Below are 17,583 nucleotides of genomic sequence, written 5' to 3'. Positions count from 1 at the left end.
GCTGAGGCCTAGAAAGTGGAAGCAGTTCAGCAGTTCAGTCATGACTGAGCCAGACTACACACCCAGGTCTAGTCTCTGCATCTCTTCTCCCCTCGCCAAGAGAAACAGTCATAGCCACCCAGAGCTGGGCCCAGAGCCGAGGGCGTCCCAACAATCCCAGGAGGGGGCTGCTATGATCGTTCCCATTTTATAGATGAGAAGAGAGAAGCACAGAGGGGCGAAGTTAGCGAGTGGTGGAACGAGGGCTCCAAACCAGGCGGACTTGTCTCAGAGCCTGGGATCTTGGCCAGAGACTTGACCTGCTTGGCACTCCTGTCCTTGCCCAAAGGAGCTGGGGGTCTGAAGCCAGAGGCTTAGAGGTCCTAGCCCTTGCAGTTCCCAGGGAGCTGCAGGGCAGGGCCTTGGCCCCTGCAGAGACCTTGGGTGGCCCGGCTCGAGTCCTGCAGTGGTCACCACTCAACCCAAGCCAGTTCCCAGGGCTTAGGCAGGGCCAGGGCCAGAACCAGCCTCTGTGAGGAGTAGTCAGGAGGGCGGAGGCTGAGAACACCTCCACTTACTTGCTCCCCAACCCCAGGTCACCTGAGACCCCCTGGAGGACCCACCTGTGCGATTCTCGTCAAAGAAGCTCGTCTCCTGGGCCACCAGAGAGCGAAAGAGACAGTTCCGGAGGCGGATGTTCAGTCTGGCAAATACGAGGGTAAAAACGCCACCCCGAATACCTGCGGCAAACGAGCTGATTGCAGATAAGAGACGTTATCGCAGGACGTCCTTCCGACAACTGGCCGCCACAACCCGTGCCCCTCCCGTGCCTGCTGGCAGGGCCCTCATGGTGCAAAGGCCCAGCTGCGAGTCCCTCTCCAGGGCTGGCACCTCCGCGGAGTGTCCCTCCATCCCAGTCGGAGCCCCTGCGGTGAGGGTGAAGGGGCGGTGTGGGCTGGGGAGGGGGGACGAGTGACCCAGTGACCCCAATTAGCCAGCCAGGCCCCTCCTCCGTCCAGAACTGCACAGGCCAGGCCTGTCCTTGCTGCAGGCCCAGATGTCCGCTGGGAAAACAGCAGGAGTGGGGGTTGGGGGTGGGAGAAGGGTGGGACCAGTTGCGGGCTGGGAGCGGTGGGTGGAACCCTCGAGGATAGGCCATTTGTAGGGACAAGAAGTGTGACTCCAGGGCTGGGCCCCACCAAATGGACTGGGTCCTAAGCTGGTTTGGGAGTTGCTTGCCAGAGTGATGGGCTGAGGGACAGGCCCATCAGGGGCATTTCTCAGGCCTCCTTGGCCCACTTTCCTTAGGAGCTGGCCCCATACTACCTCCCTGGGGAGCCAGGCGGGAGGCCGTGAGCCGCTACCTGCCGATGGCCAGCAGACACGTGATGATGACGGCCGTGCTGAACTGCTGCATGTCCTTCTGGGTGACGATGCCGTCAATGGCCCGGCCCGTGTAGTACGGGAGAAAGGTCTCACCTGCAAGAGATGGCAGCTCAGGGGGCGCCTGCAGCTGGGGGACCAGGGGGTGCCTGCAGCTGGGGGGTCAGGAGCCGTCTGCAGCCGGGGGGCCAGGGGGTGCCTGCAGCCGGGGAGCCTGGCTCCTTCCTCTGGGGGCTCAGGAAGCAGCACCCCACCCCTCTGCTCACTCCACTCATGGGCTTTTTTTGGTATCCAAAATGTGTTTATTGGAATGGTTTCCACCAGTCTTGATTCAGGGTGCTTCTAGTGCTGCTTCCCTCTGAAGGGCATCCTTCTGGAAGCCCTGCTTTTCCTCTGGTGGGCTGGAGGAGGACAATGGAGCAGACGACACAAAAGACCACTGTCTGTGTGGCTAGAGGTCATGGTGGTTCTGAGCACCCTGGGCATTTCACAGTTGTGAATCTGGATTAAGGCTCTGCACCTGCGCCTCTTCTTGGGTTCCTGTCTTCTCTGCAGAGGGCTGTAGGGATCCTTTGTGAGAGGCATGCTCACAGGGGCGGGGGGGGGGGGGTCATCACCTCCAGAAAGGGACCGATGGGCGTTTTCTCTTGGCCACCTCCTGCTTCCCACCTTGGTGGGGAACACCTACTGCTCAATGGCCCCCTCTTTTTGGAAAGAATTTTTAATTATTTTTTTTAATACCTCCTCCCCACCTTTTCAGAGAGCAGGAACACTGGTCCTACATCCACACAGCCTGGGCTTTGTTACCAGCAGTGGCACCAGGCACTGAACACACAGGGCTAAGGAGGGGCTTCCTGTACCATAGCTCACCTGCTCCATGTCCACACCTGGCAGTCAGCCCACGTCACCCCCACATTACAGACAAGGACAGTGAGGCTGAGACCTGCCAGGGCCACACCGCCTGGCAGCCAACACCACAGATGACTTCACTCTTTTTGTTGGCAGAGGGTTCAGAGGCCAAATTCTAGAACCTCAGGGCGGAGGCCAAGGAACACCAGCATCATACCTACCCTCCAGGATGGGCATTTTACATTCTTCCAGCTGATCTCTTACCTGTTTGTCTCACTGTACCTTCACAACAATCCTGGGGCAGCTTGTCGAGTGGGGGTTGTCCCCCCACGTTTTGCAGGGGTGGAATAGGAGATCAGAGAGGCCAAACAATTTACCCAAGGTCACACAGCAAGGGAGGGGCAGGGCTGGGACTCAAACACAAACCAGCTTCCAATGTGGGGGTTCCTTCCTTGTCCCCTTCCTTCCCAACAATCCAGAGTGTGCCATCTCTCACCTTAGGGAAATGGTGGACACAGAATACAAAATGTGGCCACACCGGGCTGTGTCCCCATTTACTCCAGGATCTGTTCTCATGGCAGCTCTTCCTGCAGGCGGAGACTGGCCTGGGGCTGGGTGCATACAGTAGGCACTCAATAAAGGTTAGTGAGTGAACTCCGGCCAGCTCTGTGTGACCTGCTCATCCACCCTACGGTGAGGGCTTTTATGGGACACTGGTGCCCTCTGCTGGCACTTGGCACCGGAGCCACTAGGTGGCAGCCTGGAGGGCCTTCATCCCCAGGGTCCTTGGCCAGATGGGGGTCTCTGACCACGCTGCTCGGTTTCACCCTAGCTAAAGTCCTGCTTTAATGTACCCACAGGAAAGAAAAGGGTATCAAATATGATTCCCAGAAAGCTCTGGCAATGAGAATCACCAAGTCGTGAGCCCTCACTGGGTGCTGAGCACCACGCTAGTCATCTTATGCAAACTCTAATGAAATCTGCACAAGAACCATGCGAAAATACCTATCTGTCAGCAAATCCTGGGGCTCCACCTTCCAAATATTTCCAGAAGCCGACCATTTTTCACAGCTTCCACTGCCCCCACCCTCGTCCGAGTCGCCAGTGGCACCCGAACCATCTCCATAGCCAACTCTGGTTCTCCCTGTTTCCACCCTGGCTCCCCACCAGCCTGTCCTCCACACAGTAGACAGTGGGAGCCTGGTAAACCTAAGTCAGGTCTTATCACACTTTAGCTCAAAACAGGTCAATGGCTCCCATCTCATCCAGCATATAGGCCAGCACCCCCCGACACCCTGCAGGATTGGGCTCCCATGACCAACCTGACTTCAGCTCCTTCTCTGTCCTCTTGCTCACGCTGCTCCAGCCACGCGGGCCTCCTTGCTGCTCCTTTAACAGCCAGGCACCTTCCTGCCTCAGGACCTTTGCACGAACTGTTCCCTCTGCTTGGGGGGCTTGTCCCCCAGACACCTGCTCCCTCACCTCCTTTAAGTCTCAATTGCCACCCAATAACCCTATTTTTTTTTTAACCCTATAGGTTTGGTATTATTACTCTTCCCATGTTACCAAAAAAAAAAAAAAAACCAAACCCACTGCCGTCGAGTCGATTCCGACTCATAGCGACCCTATAGAACTGCCCCATAGAGTTTCCAAGGAGCGCCTGGCGGATTTGAACTGCTGACCTTTTGGTTAGCAGCCGTAGCACTTAACCACTACGCCACCAGGGTTTCCGAGGAAATTGAGGCTCAGAGAGGTTAAGTAACTTGCCTAAGTTTATGCAGTTGGGTTACCATGAAATCCATATTAAAGTATCCCAATTTAATAGGCTATTATGCTATTCCAGTTACAATGCTGGCAGCTACACCACTGGTATTTCAAATACCAGCAGGGTTATCCATGGTGAACTAAGACAGACTAGGAAGAAAGGCCTGGCAACCTACTTCTGAAAAATTAACCAATGAAAACCTTACAGATCACAACAGAACACTGCCCAATATAGCGCTGGAAGATTGAGCACCCTAGGTTGGAAGGCCTCAGAATACAGTGGCCACAACAAGGGACTAGAGCACAACAACAATTGTGAAGATGGTACAGACCCAGGCAACGTTCTGCTCTGTTCTCCACAGGGTCGCCATGAGTTGGAGCCCCCTCGATGGCAACTACCAGCAACACAACTTAATAGGAGATACTCAACATTAAAACTGTAACCTTTTTTTCGCAATGGCAATTTTTCTTTTGGATTATGAGAGTAGAGGAACACCTGGGTACTACTGGATGCCCAGTGATTGGAATATAAGGATTAATAATTACAATGCCTAAGGTTTATTGAGCACTTACTTTTGCCAGGCGCCACACTTCGTCTCGTTTAATTCGCACAATAACCTGACAGAGCCCCCCTTTCACAGAATGGGAATCTGAGTCTTGGCCAGATTAGGTAACTTGCCTAATGTCATCAGGAATGTCGGGGGCCCAAGCCTCAAGTTCAGTCCTCAACCTTGCTGCGCTTCTGCAGGCTGGTGAAGTCGGCGGTACTTTAGGACATCTGAACTTCCTGGGCACAGACCACATGACCACAGGGTCCAAGCAGGCAGGGGAAAGGAAGTCAGGGGGCAACGTGTGGCCTCACAGGCAGCACAGTCAGTCAGTCAGCGAGCCTGCTCTGGGCTGGGTATGGGAGCCTGGGGTGAATTAGGCCTGGTCCCTGCCCCTGGCAGGGGACGCTGGAAGGTGAATGGGTGATTTTTATGTCATCTGTACTATAGCCGAGGGCAGAAAAAGGGCCACAGTTGGTATATCTGAGAAGGCGCCCCCAAAGAGGGATCGCCTGGGACTTGAAGCACAGTAGGAGAAATTGGTTAAAAGGAAAGGGGTCGTCCCAATACTCACCAAACCAGAAAACCAAACCACTGCCATCGAGTCAATTCTGACTCATAGCCACCCTATATGACAGAGTGGAACTGCCCCATAGGGTTTCCAAGGCTATAAATCTCCCTCCGCTTGTGGATTTGAACCACCGATTTTTCAGTTAGCAGCCAAGTGCTTTAACCACTGCGCCACCAGGGCTCCTCCCAACACTCAGACCACTAATATTTATTGGGAATCTCCTGTGTGCTGGGAGCTATCCAAGGTGTCATACTCCTATTAGTTTGCTGAACCTCACAGCCACCCAGTGTGATGGGTGCTGTTATTGTGCCCATTTTAGAGACGAGGAGACTGAGACTTCAGAGAGGTTAACTAACTGGCTCCAAATCACACAGCCATTAAGGGGCCAGGACCGAGGGGTGGAAGGTGGGTAATGAGAGAGAGGGGGCTGCAGGCTCAGGGGCAGCCTGGGGTTTGCCCGAGCTCTTTGAGAACATTCTGGGCTCTGTCCCTGCAAGTAAAGAATTTACAAACTCCTAACGGCTAATGTCCCTGAGTACCTACCATGACATGCCAAAGTCTCTACTTAATTCTTCTCCTATCTGATTTTATTCATACTTTACGACACTACAGAATAAGAACTCTAGCACGCCCCATTTCACAGAAGAGGAAACTGAGGCTCGGGAAGGTTGGAGAACTTGCCCAAGGCCACACATCTGGGGAAGGAGCAGGACTCGGGATCTGAACCCACGCCTTGTTGACCCAGGAGCCTGTGGAGTTTCCTTCTCACTCGTATTGCTGGAGCGGGGCTTTCAAACCATTTTTGGACCAGACCCACGGGGACGAATATGTTTTACATCATAAGCCAGAACACACTTGCACACATGCATTACGAACTAAAACAAAAGTTTTGTGAGACAATACTTAACCTTATAGCAGGCTACACGCTCTGGTGTTTTCTATTCTGGTCTAGTCTATTTCATTGCAAAAAAAAAAAAAAATGTTTTGACCCAGCAGTCCTACCTCCAGAAATTTGTTCTCCAGACACATCTATGTCTTATGAAATGTGTATGTTGTCAGGTACTGTCAAGTCAATTGAGACTCATTGCCACCCCATGCGACAGAATGGAACTGCCCCACAGGGTTTCTTAGGCTGTCATCTTTTTTTTAATTTAAATAATCTATTTGTTGTTGTTGAGAATATACACAGCAAAAATGTACACCAGCTCAAGTTTCTACATGCACATTTCAGCAATAACGATTACATTCTTCAAGTTGTCCAATCATTTTCGCTCTCCTTTTCCGAGTAGTTCCTCCCCCATTAACATAAACTCAGTGTCCCCAAGTTTCCCGTTTAATCTTTCAAGTTGCTGCTGTCTGTTTGATTCCACACAGGTAGATCTTAGAAGAGCACAACGCTCAAGGCAGGCATTCTTTTCTAGTTAAGATAAACTACTCTTTGATTTTAAGAAGACTTCAGGAGATATTTTTGGTTTAGGGTTTAAAGATTATCTCAAGGCAACAGTTTTGGGGGTTCATTCAGCCTCTATGGATCCATACAGTCTGGATTCCATGAAAATCTGAAATTCTGTTTTGCATTTCCCCCCTTTTGATCGGGATTCTTTTATAGAATCTTTGATTGAAACGTTCCCTAGACTGTAATCTTTACAGAAGCAGATCGCCAAGTCTTTCTCCCACAGAGCCGCCGGGTGGGTTCTAGCCGCCAACCTTTTGGTTAGAAGCCCAGCACTTAACCATTGTGCCACCAGGGTTCCTTATAAAATGTGAGGAAGTTATTCAATATAAGAGAAGACTGAAAACTACCCAAGAACAACCTAAGAGTCCACCAACAGGAGGCCAGCTAAATAATCTATGACGACCCACACCATGGAAAACTACGCAGCTGTGTAAAAGAATGAAGTACCAAATGGGAAAATTCTAGAATATGTTAAGTAAAGGAAGCAAAACTAGAGGACAGAGTGTGTGTAAGAGGAGGGGGGAGGAACATATGTTCTTATTCGCTTGTAGCTGCATGTCATGTTTTGAACTGTGTCCCCCAGAATATCTGTCAACTTGGCTAGGCCATGATTCCCAGTATTGTATGACTGTCTACCATTTTGTCATCTGATGTGATTTCCCTATGTGTTGTAAATCCTATCTTTATGACGTTAATGAGATGGATTATCAGCAGTTATACTCATGAGATCTACAAGATTAGATAGTATTTTAAGCCAATCTCTTTGAGATATAAAAGAGAGAAGTGAACAGAGAGACATGGGGACCTCATACCACCAAGAAAGCAGAACTCCGAACAGAGCGTGTCCTTTAGACCTGAGGTTCCTGCGCTGAGATGCTCCCAGATCAAGGGAGGATTGATGACAAGGACCTTCCTCCAGAGCTGACAGAGAAAGCCTTACCCGGGAGCTGACACCCTGAATTTGGGCTTGTAGCCTACTAGACTGTGAGATAATTAACTTCTCTTAAAGCTATCCACTTGTGGTATTTCTGTTATAGCAACCTAGATGACTAAGACACTGTGTAAAGACACTAGGAAATGAGTAAAAGTGGTTTCCTACCGGCTTGGAGGTTTCCCGAACCTTTTCCTCTAGCTAGCCCTGGGCAAAAGAGCCCCGGTGGCACGACAGTTAAGTGTTCTGCTGCTAAACAAACAGTCAGTGATTCAAACCCACCAGCTGCTCCACAGGAGAAAAGACCTGGTGATCTGCTCCAGTAAAGATTACAGCCAAGAAAACCCTACTGGGCAGTTCTACCCTGTCACATGGGTTTGCTATGAGTTGGAATCCTCTCGGTAGCACACAACAACAAAGCTTGGGCAGCGAGGGTTCAGCGTATCCAGGGATAGAATTACGAGTGCAACTCCCAATGTCTCCCTTTGCGTATCAGTTTGGCTTCTGAATTATGTAAGTAAAATGTTAAAAACATAAGAGGAAGGGAGCGGCGGTCCCGTCCACAGGAACTGATTTCCAGGCCCTCGCTTACCTAGAGCCGCCACGATGAGGAAGAAGGAGGCAGCCACGAGGAAGGCCATGTCGGGCTTGGTGTAGGACAGCAGCTTCTTCAGGGTGGCCCCAGATGCCTGCTCGGCCAAGCCCTCGGCCTCAGCCTCCGCACCTGCCGCTGGCTCCAGGGCCTCGGCATCCGGCCGCACCGTGGACAGCAGCCACCAGAGCAGGAAGGAGGCGACGAGCGAGACATAGGTCCACACGAAGAGGGCCCAGAAACACGGGTCCTGGATGGGCCTGCGCACCTCGGAGAAGAGCAGCAGCTTGACCATGGCGTAGATGCCCACACCGAAGCACACCAGGGTGATGACCGGCCACGAGGCCCGCAGCCGCTGGGGGCCCAGGGCGCTGTTCTTGGCCACGCCAAGGGTGGCCCCCAGCAGCAGGCAGCTGCGGTAGAGGCAGGCTGCCCAGAGGTCCAGCATGGAGTCAAAGATATTGAAGTCACGGATGTCCTCCAGCAGGCTGCGGTCCAGGTGGCTGAGGACGTAGATGGCTGTGGTCACACTGATGTCCACGCTCATGAAGGCCAGGGTGACTACCACCGCCTTCCACAGCCGCATCCTGCCGGCGGAGGATGGGCAGGCACCAAGGGGTGGGCTCTAGCTCAGTGGGGGCAGGGCCATCGTCTGTCGGGTAGGGCCAGACCTGTGGGGGCGGGAGCAAGCATCAGGGTAGGGGTATGGGCTGTGTGACTCTGAGCAAGTCGCTTGACATCTCTGAGTCTCAGTTTCCTCATCTGTGCAATGGCAATAATGACAGCACTGCTCACAATGGGGTGGTGAAGAGTCCATCCATTCCAGAAATATTGACTGAGCACCTGCTGTATGCCAGACTCTGTTCTTTGTGTTGGGTATTTAACAGTGAACAAGAATAACATAGATCCCTGCTGGTGTGGACTAATGTATTCCTGGTGGAGACAGACAATGAATAAGTAAACGATGCTGGCTAGTAAAAGATAAGTGCCACGGAGGAAAAAAGAGTGGGGTGAAGGAGATATGGGTGAGTGTAATTTTAGACAGAGGGCCAGTGAAGACCTCACTATGGAAGTAACACCCAAGCCAAGACTTGAGAGGCGAGCGAGCCCATTATGTGAATTCTCTGGGGGAAAAGCATTCCCAAAGCGTGGGACAGACAATGCCAGCTCCTTGAGGCAGAAGTGGGCCCCGTGTGTTTGAGGAAGGCGAGGGGGGCCCCACAAGGTCAGAGGTGAGGGGGCAGAGAACAGGTCGGTCGGACCTGGCAGTCATTGTAAGGATGAAGTTGAGGTAAACACAAGAGCTCAATAAGTGCTCACTGGCTTTATTACAACAACAACAACAACAACTGCTGCTGCTGCTGCTGCTTTCTCTGAGCCTGTTTCCTCAGCTGTAAAACACCGGCACGAGGCTCGGTGAGGTAACATCTGTGAGGTTCTGGGCATGGTAGAGTAGTCACTGCTAACTGTATACAGTGGGTGTATATAGTGGGTGTTCAGTAAATATTCATTTGCTTCTCTCCTCTCCAAACCAGGCCTCCCATGTCTGCAACCTCAAATAAACCTTGACCTTCCTAGACCAGGAGGAAAGTTGAATTGGGGGGTGGGGATGACTGCAGGCCCTCGGGCCCCCCAGGGACTTTGGTACCTGTTTAGAAGTTCCCAGAATCTTCTCTTAGTGCCTAGGCTGGCCTCCGCCTGCAGCCCTGGGGCTTGAGGTCTGCTTCATCCAAAGCTCCCCCACCCCACCACCCCTTAGGGCTTGTCTAGGGCCTAGGAGACCCTGAGACCCACAGGAACACTCCTGAGAGTGGGCCTGGCGTCCTGAGTTTGGGAGCAGGGCTTGTCCAGGGCAGGTTTGGGCCGGGCCAGGGTGTGTCCCTGAATACCACCTCCTTACTGAAGTCCAGCCCTTCCACCCCTGAAAACTTTGTTGTCCCATCTGGAAAATGGGCAAAGCTCTGGAGCTGCCAAGTGGAGGGGAGGGCATCGAGTGACAGGAGGGGTCACACAGTGATGACTGTGAAAGGGGCCCCTCCAGCACCTGAAAGCCCCACCGCACAGCTCCAGGGCCCCAACCAAGGGGACAGACCACATGATCTGGTGTGATCAAAACCCCATACAAACCCATGAGGCCCGTGTATCCGCATTCCCATTTTACCACTGGAGAAACTGAGGCACAGAGAGGCAAAATCACTGGCCCCAGATCATTCAGCCAAAAAAGGCTCAAGCCAGGACGTGAACCAGTGTCTGAAGGACCCCAGCACCTGACCTCTGCACTGTGGGCCTGGCACACAGCAGGCGCCTAGTAAGTACAAGCACACACTTGTATGATACAGCGGTGCCTATGAGGTGGGCACTGCACCATGTGCTAACACGTGGGGGCTTATTCCATCCTCACAACAGAGATCTGCACTGTCACCACCCCCACTAAGCAGGCAGAGAAACTGACGCACAGAGATGTTAATAAAGATCGTGGGGAGCAGAGCTGGGATTGGAACCCAGAGCTACTGTGGCTCCAGAATCTGGACTCTTAACCACTGGGCTGTGATACCTTTCATATAAGAAGTGCTAATGGGGAGTGTTTGTTTAAGGAAAACGGAGTCCATATCAGAGGGGCTCAGGGAGGCAGCACAGGTGACAATGATGACGATGATGATGAAGATGACACGGGCCTGGCATTCTAAGCCACTCACAGGTATCAATCCTCACAAGAACCCAGTAAGGTAGGGTCTGTTGTCATCCCCATTTTACGGATGAGAAAACTGAGGCACGGAGAAGTTACAGGACCTTCCCCAGATCACATAGCTAGGAAGTACCATAGCTGGGATGTGAACCCAGGCTGTCGAGTTAAAAAATCTGTGCTTTCAACCCTTCAAAATAACCTCTGCAGAGGTAGGCAAGACGGCTGACAACGCTGAGGAGGGGTCCAAGATGCAGAGAGAGTGAGATGTGCCACAGCCTGGGCCCTGCCTTCACCCCAGGCCCCCAGGCCGACTCAGCCTGTCCAAGAGATGTGGCTACTTAGTCAGCAGCTGTCCCTCCCCAGGGGGAGTGGGGCTGTGTGGGACCAAGGGCAGGGAGGGGCAGGGAGGCTGGACACCCCCTGCCCAGGCTCCTGCTCCATCGTGGCCTCTGAGCTGCCGGTGCAGCGCCTGTCTGCTGCAATGCAGAGGCCTCAGGGAGTGAGTAGGGGAGCTCAAGTCAGAGCCTGGAGGGAAACACCTGGCCCAGTGCCACCCCAGGCCTCTGGGCCAAGCCACTGCCTCTGTCCTGGGTCCTGCCAGCCACCTCAGCTGCTGTCTACCCCCTGGACAGCGCCAAGGATCCCTCCACTCCAAGAGTGCGGCTGAGGGTCAGAGGTGGGACAGGAGGCAGCCTAGAGGCTCGGCTGGTTCTGTCACCCCTGACTCCAAGTCCCTGGGGAAGTCCTTCCCCACGCCTCTCTACCCAGAATGGTATAACCCTGTTTTGTCAGCCACCTGCCCAGGCCACCCCAACAGTTTATCTTCAGTGGAATCAACAAATTTTGAACACCACCATCACAGATGATCTTAACCATGCTTTAGAGATGTGGAAACTAAGGCTCAAAAAGGTGGGGGGAGGGGGTGAGTCTTATCTAGGGCCACCCAGGGAGCTGGTGGCAGAGTAGGATAACACCTAGGTCACCCGTCCCCAAGTGTCGAGTCCTACTTCAGCCATGGAGTGGAACCCAACACAGGTCAGGTTACCCTCCTGGGCGGGGATAGGCCACTCGGTTACTTTTCAAGTTACCAAGCAGAAGGCGAAGGGAAGGAGACCACCTGCCAAGCCTGGGAGGCCAGGAAATGGGGGGCTTGGAGAAACATCCTGGCTTTCCATCTGCCCAACTCAGAGGACACAGTGGGCTGGGCCAGGTGGGCATGTGGGTGACACGTGTGGCCCAAGAGGCAGGGACAAGGTGGTGGCCACAGGCCAGAGCAGCCCAGCCCAGGGCCCAGCATGGCTCAGGGAGATGGTCAGCTCACCTTGACCCCAAATGCTAAGAGGCAGCACAGTATTAGCAAGTGAGCCCATCCCAACCGGGGGTCCTGAGAAAAACTTTTCCTCCCAGCAGAGGGGGGTGTCGGATGGGGCACCTCCAGTTGCAGAAAGGGAAAGTCTGGAACTGGCCCGGAGATAATGAACCACAATTATTATTACAACCATAACAGTTACTGTTTGTGGGGTGTTGCAAATGGCAGACAACAGGCTAATGCCTGAGACACCCATCTCAGTTAATCCTCACCACTACTTTGGGAGGTGCTCATCCCCATTTTACAGATGGGGAGGCCGAGGCTTGGAGAAACGAAATGACATGCAGAGAACGGAGGAGGGCGGGACTGGAACCTGGAACAACACTCTCTGGATGGGCCCTTGCCAAAGCTATTCAGAGACCCACAAGAAAAGGGTCTTGTAGGACCTGAGTGGCTGAAGCCCCCTCAGTTTACCCTCTCATCCTTCTCCTAGAGGCAAAAGTGCTTAGAAAGCTTACCCAACAGGGTGAGTTTTGTATCCTATCTCAAAGTGATAGGCACCCACTCCCCATCTACCCAATACTCAGCAGAGGGAGCCGAGACCAGTTCTGTGAGGGACTGTGCCTCAGGATTTTCAGAGGAAGGGACCAGGCTGGGGCCCCGGTTACCACCACCCTTGCTGAGCTCCACCTGGTGGGGGGGGGGTCTTCCCCAGCCCTGCCCCCACTCTGGGCCTCAGGAAGGCTGCTTCTGCTAACTCTAAGCTGCGCAGGAGAGGCAAGCTGGGGAGCGAACTTGGCCCTTCCTAGATTACTCTTCTAGCACGTGGCACCTGTCTCTCATCTTCAGGGATGGGGCAGAAGGAGCAGAATCCTGTCAGAGCATGTTAAAGGTAAGGACCGCTGGGCCTGGGGAGGGGCACCCTGTTTTAACAGAGGACCAGAAATAAGGCTTCTGGAGCTCCCTCAGAGCCCCCAGGCCCCTGTCCCTGGTGGATGAGTGGGGGCGCCAGCCCAATGGCCAGACCGGGAGACTGAGGGCAAGGGGTTTGTCAAGGTCGGCAGGACTGACAGGCCACTCCGGCTCTGCCACTGCCGGGTGCTCCGAATCCCTGGGCAAGTCCCGCTGTGGGGGTTGGAGAATCCTCAGAAGACGGGCCAGCCCGATTCTGGGCACAGCTATCCCAGGATCCTCCCCCTAAACCCTCTCGTCCTTTTCCTGGGGGCAGAGGGGCCCGAGGGATTAAAAAATGCAACATTGGCTCTGCGGGTGCCGAAAGGAAGCTGCAGTGCTGGAGGGCTGAGACCTGGGGCTGCGGAGGTGCGAGCCGGGAGGGCTTCGGGGCGGCTCCCACCTTCGAGGGAGATGCCTGCTCCCCGCGCCGGGCCAGGGGTACCCAGACGCCCCCCAGCGCGTCCCGGCTCGGTGCCTCGGCCTGGAACGAACCCGGGTCGGGGGTCCGGGCGCCGCGCCCTTACCTGTCACCTGGCCCCAGGTGAGCCGTGGTCAGGGAGATGCAGCGGGCTGGGGTCGTCAGGGGCGCAGGCTCCGCGTCGCTCATTGGAGACCGCGCCCGGCGTCGCGCTGCTGCGCTCCTTCCAGCCTCCCGCCCGCGTTGCGCCGCCGCAAGGTCGGAACGGAACCGGCGGGCCGAGGCCAGCTGACGGCCGGGGCGGGGCTCCGGGGCAGGGGCGGGCCCTGCGTGAGGCCGAGGGGCGGGGCTCCGGGCGGGGGCGGGACTCCGGGCGGGGGCGGGGCGGCCCTGCGGGAGGCCGAGGGACGGGGCTCCAGGGGGAGGAGCCAGAGCTAGCCACCGCCCACCCCGCGGCAAACGGCGCCCCCATTGGCCAGCCAGGCCCTCACCGCTCTGCCGACTCCCCGCGCTTTCCAACTCAGGCCTCAGACCTGTCCTGAAAAGGCCTCACTTGTCAAGACCCTGCTCTTTAAGGAGCTTTTCCCCTGGAGGTACAGCCTGCCAGCCCCGGAGGGTGGCGGCTGTGATTCCCACCCACCCATCCAACAACTGTCTACTGAGCGCGCCTATTATATGCCAGGCACCACCGTTCTAAGCATTTCAGATCCAATGAAACCAAGATCCCTGCCCTTCACGGGCCGGGCCGACATTCTAGGAAGGGACCCAGGCACTAAGCAGATATGTAAATGGTCCACGTCAAAGGGGATACAATTTTTGGAGAAAAACAGAGCAAGATACTGGGCTTGGGCGAGGGGAGGGGAGGGGGCAACAATATATGCTGAGCATTTGCTACTTGCCAGGTGCTGGGTGCTAGGAACACGACTGAGAAGACCTGGGAAGGCCTCTCTGAGGAGCAGCGGGAGGGAACTGCAGGGTCGAAGGCTGTTTGAGAAACAGAAAGGGGTCAGTGTGGACCCGACCATGGGAGGCGCAGAGGGAAGTGGGGCCCAGGCCCAGAGCGGTGGCAGGTGAAGGAAGTCAGGGTTACAGTGCTCTCTTTTGGGTCCAGTGGGGATTTCTCCTACAGACAGACTCCAGCAAGGGAGCAAAGATGTTCGTCTGAAATAGTTACTATAGCAGGAAAAGTCTGGAAATAACCGAAATGCCCTTCCATGGGGAGCTGGCCAAATAACTACAGAGCACCTGGTTCAACGGAATACTCTGTAGCTAAAAAAAAAAATGGTAAGTAAGAGACACAAAAGTTATATAAGGTACGTAATGACCTCCTAAACGTATTGAGTAAAACAAGAGACAGGATAATGTTGAAGCATGTCACTGTTTGTGCAAAAGCAAAGACAAATAACTGTCCTTGAAAAGATCTTGGGTGGGTGATCCAAACACCTGGAGGGCCTCAGAAATGGCTTTTCTATTTTTGCTGTGTGACCTTGGGTGGGTGACTTTGCCTCTCTGAGCCTATTTTTCTCTTTAGTAGGATATTAAAGATACCGACTGCATCAGGGTGCTTCGGGGAGGGACTGTGACGAGGCTAGTAAGAGTGGCCCCTGGTACGTGGTAAGCGTTCAGTAAACAGGAATTTGGATTATTTGTAGGACAGATGGGCTGACTCTGGCTGGCTGGTGGTCTTCTGGGAAGCCTTCTCACACCATATCCACTCAAGCTGGGGGAGCTGACTTCTCGTCCTTCCACAGCCTGTTTCCATCCAGCCCTGACTGCACTGCCTTGCACTTATCTGTGAAAACGTCTCTCTGCCCATCGGGCCTGAGGGCTTTGCAAGGGTGAAGACCTATGTCCTATGCATTTTTTAAAATCAAGATGTCACTCACATACAGGGGCGGATATCCAAAATGTAGACAAGGTAAGCATGGTGCTTACATTGCTTACTAGATCATCTGTAGTGAACAATTTCACAATTTTCACCACATCAAAGATTCTGCTTCAGTCAAAGATTAGACTGGACTATAAGACATAAAATGATACTTATGAAGAGTGTGCTTCTTAGTTCAAGTAAATACATGAGACTAAATGGGCAGCTCCTGTCCAGAAGCAAGAAGGCAGAAAGGGACAGGAGCTGGTTGAATGGATACGGGAAATCTGGGGTGGAAAGGGGGAGTGTGCTGTCACATTATAGGGACAGCAACTAGGGTCACATAACAATATGTGCATAAATTTTTGTATGAGAAACTAACTTGCACTGTAAACTTTCACTTAAAGCACAATAAAAAATACTGAAGAAAAAAAAAAGATTCCGCTTCTGAGTATGGCTGGCGTCTGTCTCTCTCCCAGCCCCACCACGCCTTCCTACAGAATCAAAGCCTCTTTTCAAATTTACAGTCCCTGACCCAGATGGATTATCAAGTGGGCAAGGTAAACATGGGCTTACTTGTGCTTACTTCCCAATCTGTAGTGACCAACTTCACATTTAGTAAGCATATGTAAGCCTGTGCTTACGTTGCTTACTGGCTAATCTACCCTGCTCACATATCATTAAATTCACCATTTGAAAGTGTATAGTCCAGTGGTTTTTGTACATTCACAAAGCTGCCGACCATCGCCACTATCTAATTCCAGAAAGTTTTCATCACCCCAAAAGGAAACCCTGTGCCCACAAGCAATCACTCCTCAGTCCTCTCTCCCCAGCCTTGGGCAACTATTGACCTGCTTTCAGTCTCTATGGACTTGGCTCTCCCGGACATTTCATACAAATATAATCATACACTCTGTGGCCTTCTGCATCTGGCTTCTTTCACTCAGCATCATGTTTTCCAGGTTCGTCCATGGTGTCGCATGGGTCAGAACTTCATTCCTTTTTATGACTGACTAATGTTCCATTGCAGGGACAGACCACATTTTGTTTACCATTCATCAGTTGATGGACATTGTGGGTTATTTCCACTGTTTGGCTATTACGAACACAGGCACACACACCACTCTGGAGTCAAACAGATGATGTTCTTATTCTAGTTCTGTTACTCACTAGGTATATGACCCTAAATAGGCCCCTGCACCTCACTGAGCCTACGTCTCCTCCTCTGTAAATTGGGGATGATAGTACCTGAGGTGATCAACAGACTCTCACAGTGCTTACTCTTAATACTCCTCTTGCCGCTGTTCCCTTTGATGACTAGGCCCAGGCTGGGGCAGGCTGGGGGCCGGGACACTGTCTCCAAGGAGTGAGGGGAGCACAGGGAGGGCCAGTCTAAACTCATAGGTTTGCAAGCGCTGCAGAGTGAGAAATCCAAGCAGGTGAGCTGGTGGTGGGGGCACATGCCACACTTGTGTGGTGCCTGACTGGGGAGCCAGGCCTGCCCTGGGCCACGTGGGGAAAAAGGCAGTTACAACGGTAATGAACTCTAAGCTGGGGAAATGGATCCTTTCCTGAGAGCAGGGCCCCCCACTATTGCTGGGCAATCGAGATGCCCAGTAAAACTTTAAACACCTTCTCTGACCGGGCAGCTCTGGGCTGGGGCTAGGCCCTTGAGAGTGAAGCTCTCAGGCTGGACTCCAAGGGCCCTGAGGCCCAGTGCCTTCCCATCTGAAGAGGGGAGGGGTGCTGATGGAGGCCTGGCTGAGCCTTTCAGAACAACCCAGCAGAGTCTGACGGGCTCAATTCTAGACTTCGCCACCTACGAGCTGTGTGACCTTGGGCAGGTCATGCAACTGCTCTGCCCTCAGTTTCCTCATCTGTAAGATGGGGCTAGTTCCTACCATATAGGGTACGTTGTGAGGATTGGACAGTTTCCCTTTGCATGTAGTGTCAAACCCCAAATGGTAACCATGGCCTGTTGGGCCCACTGACTTGGCTTCAGAAACCTGACCTCATTTCCTGTGACTCTCCTGTTGGTGCTCTTTGTTCTCCAAGCACGCCTAGCTCATTCCTGCCTCAGGGCCTTTGAACTTCAGTCCCCTCCCGCCCCGCCCCGCCAGGAACACCTTCCTGCTAGACTTGCCTCAGCAGTTAGATCTCAGTTCAAATGTCACCTCCCAGGGACACCTACTCTGGCCACCCTGTCAAAAGCAACCACCTCCAGGTGCCCTCCCTCTTGTCACCCAGTTTGTCTGCTCAGCACTTACAGGTGGAGG

General features: G+C 53.5%; 1 protein-coding gene across 1 annotated transcript in view; it reads right to left on the bottom strand.

Annotated features, from left to right (window-relative positions):
• ABCB9 (ATP binding cassette subfamily B member 9) overlaps nt 1-13,715 on the bottom strand; it is a 28,877-nt gene extending 15,162 nt beyond the window's left edge. The window contains exons 1-4 of the mRNA XM_049866611.1: nt 13,547-13,715; nt 8,074-8,744; nt 1,344-1,458; nt 603-733 (exon numbers count right to left, since the gene is read on the bottom strand). Coding sequence (XP_049722568.1) covers nt 603-733; nt 1,344-1,458; nt 8,074-8,659 — 832 coding nt within the window. The 5' untranslated portion in view covers nt 8,660-8,744; nt 13,547-13,715. The remainder of the gene's footprint in view (nt 1-602; nt 734-1,343; nt 1,459-8,073; nt 8,745-13,546) is intronic.
• Nucleotides 13,716-17,583: the final 3,868 nt, after the last annotated feature.

This window comes from Elephas maximus, chromosome 22, assembly GCF_024166365.1.
Source record: "Elephas maximus indicus isolate mEleMax1 chromosome 22, mEleMax1 primary haplotype, whole genome shotgun sequence".
NCBI classification, from domain to species: Eukaryota; Metazoa; Chordata; class Mammalia; order Proboscidea; family Elephantidae; genus Elephas; species Elephas maximus.
This window is presented reverse-complemented; position numbering and strand designations above follow the sequence as displayed.